At 33.1% G+C, this 5,136-nt stretch overlaps 1 protein-coding gene across 1 annotated transcript; it reads right to left on the bottom strand.

Annotated features, from left to right (window-relative positions):
* Positions 1 to 206: 206 nt before the first annotated feature.
* On the bottom strand, positions 207 to 3,197 carry LOC109120909 (uncharacterized). The gene is made up of 3 exons (XM_019215168.3): positions 3,171 to 3,197; positions 2,238 to 2,842; positions 207 to 501 (listed from the first exon to the last, which is right to left on the bottom strand). The coding sequence occupies exons 1-3, from the start codon at positions 3,195 to 3,197 to the stop codon at positions 300 to 302; spliced, it is 834 nt and encodes a 277-aa protein (XP_019070713.1). The 3' UTR covers positions 207 to 299.
* Positions 3,198 to 5,136: the final 1,939 nt, after the last annotated feature.

The raw sequence follows: 5,136 nt of genomic DNA, 5'->3' as shown, positions 1-5,136 counted from the left end.
TTGTGAGGGCATGATAAGGATAATAGAAAGATGCAATTTGAAAATGGGAGAATCTGTGTTTAGCTAAGTTTAAAGGGGGAATAGGCATTAGAGATTTAAAGTCATTTAATCAAGCATTGTTGGCAAATCTTGCTTGGCAAATTTTAACCGAAAAAGAGTCTTTACTTGTTAGAATCCTGAAGAGTAAATATTTTTCACATACTTCCTTCCTTAAAGCCACTTGTTCAATTAATAGTTCTTGGATATGGAAAAGAATTATTTGAGATAGAGATCTCGTACAAAAGGGCATTAGATAGAGGTTAGGCTCTGGAGATTGTATTAAAGTGTGGACAGATCCTTGGATTCCTAACTCTAGTGGAATCAAACCTAGTTAGATGCTCGCTCAAATAGATGTCGAGTTGAGAGTGAAAGATCTTATTGAGAAAAATACCCATACATGGAAATTGGATGATCTTCAGAAGTATTTCTGCCCAAATGATTTCCATACAATAGTCTCTATACCTATTTCAACCAAAGTCGATGAGATTATTTTAAACCATACAAAGTCTGGAAAGTATGCGGTTAAATCAGGATACCACTTAACGACATAAATAATTAGGTGTGAACAAGTGAGTAATGAGAGAGCCCAATCTAATAATCAATCTTTCTCAAAAGAATTCTGAAAGTTTTTATGGTCTATGAATATTAAAAACAAGTATAAACACTTTATTCAAAAATGCATTTTGAATGTTTTACCGGTCAATTGTTTACATCCCTACTCTGTCAAAATAGGGCGAAACGTCGCGGCAACTCAAAAATTAATTAATTGTTCAATTTTAACAAAGTTTTAAAAATAAACGAGTTTTAAAAAAGAGTCGCCACCTAATTTTAGGAAAACTAGGAAACCTATTAAATAATTTACGAAACCAATTCGATTCTAGGTAAGGGGTTCAAGTTATTCCGAAGGGAAGGGATTAGGCACCCTTCAGAATCCACAAATGTGGTTCCCGACTGAATTCATTTTTTTCTTTCAAATTGAGGAAGAATGTAAAATAAACACATACAAAAAAAACACACGATATACACAATAAAATAAAATAATAATTATCGGCCTAAGGTTTGTCTAACGTCAATATTCACATAATAATAATGAAACAAAGTACGATTCGAACTTCATTCGAATAATTCAAGGAGAAACATCTCCGGGTACCTGTAAAGACACTTAGTAAAAGAGTTAGTACCAAATAAATATAAATAAAAATAAATAACTCAATTAATAACATAAAAATAAAAATCCATCTTATTAACACGGGAAGCCTTGGAAATCGACGGTAATTTCTTCATCGGTCAATTCCAACTGCTAAAATTATATATAAACTTGAATTATATTTCCGTCTATGAAAATGGAAAAGCCTCCAAAATCGACGGAGAGTTTTCTCATTGGCCAATTTAACAATTTAGAATATATAAACTTGAATTAAAATTCTGTCTTTTAAAATGGGGAGGCCTCTAAACCCGACGGATAGATTTTTCATCGGCCATTTCAACATATAAAATACATAAATTTGAATTAAAATTCCGTCTTTTTAAAATGGGAAGGCCTCTAAATCCGACGGATAGATTTTTCATCGGGCACAAAATAACTAAAATCTAAAGAATCGAAAATAATCAACAAGACAATGGTATATGTAAAATTGACTAGCATAAAACGCAAACTAGGATAACACTTTAATATATTTCAAAATTCATAAATAACAATACTTCGAAATAAAGACAAATAGTTTAAAAAGTAGAGGAAAATGTAAAATTTGCAGTAACAAGTTTTCAAATAAACGTGGTCAAAACAAAAACAAGAGACAAATGGAATTAAACTATTTAAACTATGTTAAATATAACCAAACAAAGTTAAGATAGACATATGTAACCAAATTATCTCAAATTTTCTAACTATCAAACAGTTAAACCAAAAGGCTAAACAAAGATCATAACAATATGAAATGAAAAATTAAAAAGAGCATATAACCTATCATTTAGTTTATTATTAAGCCATCATTTAGTTTATTATTAAAGCCAACATGTATATCACTTTATAGGAATGAAAAGGAAACAAGCCACTATTATATTTTATCTACAAATAACATCAATATTTATCTACAAATAAAAATAACTTCATACACTAGACAAATAATAAAATTCAAATCAATATTCATAAGCAATAGATATATATTTTAAAAAAATATAAAATTTAAAAGGGTTACCATGTCGTTACTTTCCCAAGCAGATCTGAGAGTTCGTTGCTGTCGGAGTCACGATTTGGGTCTGATAGAATTCTGATTGTCCCATCAAAGCTCGGAGCTAAAAGCTTGTCGAATACCTCGCTGGACGGAGAAAGCCGGTCAGAGCAGCCTCCATCGCTGCTGGTGTTGGTTGAGGTTGCTGCCTGCGTTGCCGGTTGCGCGTTGTTGCAGTCAGCCGGCGGCTTCTGGTTGCTGATGGGAGGCGCTGGTCGCTGCTGCGTCGTTTGGTTGCTGGCTTCGTTGTTGCTGCTGGTTCTCGTCGAAGCTGCTGCTGCCGTCCGGAGTTGTTGGAAGCTGTTGCTGGTCCATCGCCGAACTGTTGCTGCTGCGTTGCTTGCCTCGCTATTGCTGGACAACGAGAGGGAGGCAGCAAGGAGAAGGGAGGAGATGAGAGGATGAGGAGAGAAGAGGGGGAAAGAGAGAAAGGGGAGGCTGAAGGTGGAGCGACGGGAGAGGAGAGGGGAAGAAGATGAGAGGCGGCTGTTTGCCGGATGGAGCTGCTGCCAAGTGAGTTTTGATGTACACTCCCTCTGTTTGTAGCTGTTGCCGGAGATTGCAGCTGCCAGCTACGCTTTGCTGGTCCGAACGTGAAGAAAAAGGAGGCAGAGAAGATAGAGGTAGGGGAGGTGGAGGCTGTGAGGGAAGGAAGGGAGAGGAAGAGGAAAGGGGGCTGTGAGGGAGAAGGGAAGGGGCTGGAGGCGGCTGTTGGGAGGAAGAGAGAAGAGGGGGGCTGCGGCTCCCCTTTTTTTTTCTGAAAAATTCTTTTTCCCCCTTTTGACCTAGTTACCAACTTAAATAAAAACTCAAAATCGGTTCAAATGACGGGCTTAGTATTGTGGCAAAAAATTACGAATTTTTGAAAATCTTAAGCCAAAATTGGGTGTCAACATCAACCACAAAATTGCTAGGATACTGAGGCATATTTGTGGAGTGTGTAAGGATTGTGGATTTGAGAATGAAACGATTGATCGCATGCTGTTTAGGTGTCCCAGTGCTCAATTAGTTTGAAAAATTTGCCCCATTAATTGGCCTAGCTTAGAATATAAAGGGGATTTTGCTGGTTGGTGGAATGATCTTTTTACAAATGTTAAAAAATATCCCAACTCTATAGAATTGATTAAATTAAGTTTTTTCATTATGTGGAAAATTTGGAAGGCTAGAAACTCAAAGAGTTTTAATGGAGAAGTTGTTGGTCCTAAGGATATTGTTAACAAAGATCTTTTTTATTTTCATGAGTATGAAAGCAATTTGATCCCTCCATCTCCCCCTAGAGTTATACATTCTTGTAATGATGATAGAAATCTAACTGTGGCACAAGATGGTATTGTTATGTTTGTAGATGCTAGTGTACATAAGGAAAAGAAGACTGCAAGCATTGATGTGGCGGCTACGGATAGCTATGGTAACCTGCTTCATGCTTTTGGCACCCCGATTCAATATGTTGGGAAAGTCATCACTGCTGAAGCGATTGCGATTCGTATGGCGATGGAAAATGCTAGAGAAAAGGGGTGGTCAAAGGTGCAAATCTCATCAGACGCAAAAAAAAAATGTGGTGGATATGGTACTACAATGAACTATAGTCTCATGGGAGATAGAGACTACTTGTAAAGATATTTGGAACTTTATGAAGTACTTTGAAGTGGTTAATGTTGTGTATATTCAAAAGTCTTGAAATTTAGTAGCGCATAATTTAGCAAAATTTTCTATTTTGTTAGTACACAAAGTTGTTTGGCTTTCTACTTTCCCTAGATAGATTGTAAATGATGCAATTGCATTCTTTAACTCCTTGAACCTTTCTATGCATTAATATAGCATGATGGTTGTTAAAAAAAAAAACTTATTCGCTAGTATTCATATAAATTTTCCAATTAATAAATTAAATTAAATAAATAGTCCAATTTTGTTAAATTAGTCAAAAAAAATTGTTCTAATTCCAATCTTTCATTCTATTACTATAAATAGGTGTCTCATATATAACACGTTCACTAGATCTATCTAAAGTATTTCTCATTTACTCATTTATAAAATATATATATATATATATTAGATTAAGTTTTAAAAAATAGTTGTAGATCTTGAGTTTTTAACTTATTCGCTAGTATTTATGTAAATTTTCCAATTAATAAATTAAATTAAATAAATAGTCCAATTTTGTTAAATTAGTCAAAAAGAATTGTTCTAATTCCAATTCTTTCATCCTATTACTATAAATAGGTGTCTTATATATAACATGTTCACTAGATCTAACTAAAGTATTTCTCATTTACTCATATATACATACATATATATATATATATATATTAGATTAAGTTTTAAAAAATAGTTGTAGATCTTGAGTTTTAACTTATTCGCTTGTATTATGTAACTTTTCTAATTAATAAATTAAATTAAATAAATAGTCCAATTTTGTTAATTTAGTAAAAAAAAATTGTTCTAATCCCAATTCTTTCATCCTGTTACTCTAAATAGATTTTTCATATATAACATGTTCAACTAAATCTATCTAAAGTATTTCTCATTTACTCATTTATATATATATATATATATATATACCGTAACAACAAAAATAGTAATATGGTCCGCCTCCATTTTCTTCAGAACAACAACGACATGGAGCCGCCCTCTCTCATCATGCCTCAACAAAACGGAAAAAATTATATATATATATATATATATATATATATATTAGATTAAGTTTTAAAAAATAGTTATAGATCTTGAGTTTTGAACTTATTCGCTAGTATTTATGTAAATTTTCCAATAAATAAATTAAATTAAATAAATAGTCCAACTTCGTTAATTTAGTCAAAAATAAAAATTATAATCCCAATTTCTTTCATCCTATTACTATAAATAGGTG

This window comes from Solanum lycopersicum, chromosome 8, assembly GCF_036512215.1.
Source record: "Solanum lycopersicum chromosome 8, SLM_r2.1".
NCBI classification, from domain to species: domain Eukaryota; kingdom Viridiplantae; phylum Streptophyta; class Magnoliopsida; order Solanales; family Solanaceae; genus Solanum; species Solanum lycopersicum.
This window is presented reverse-complemented; position numbering and strand designations above follow the sequence as displayed.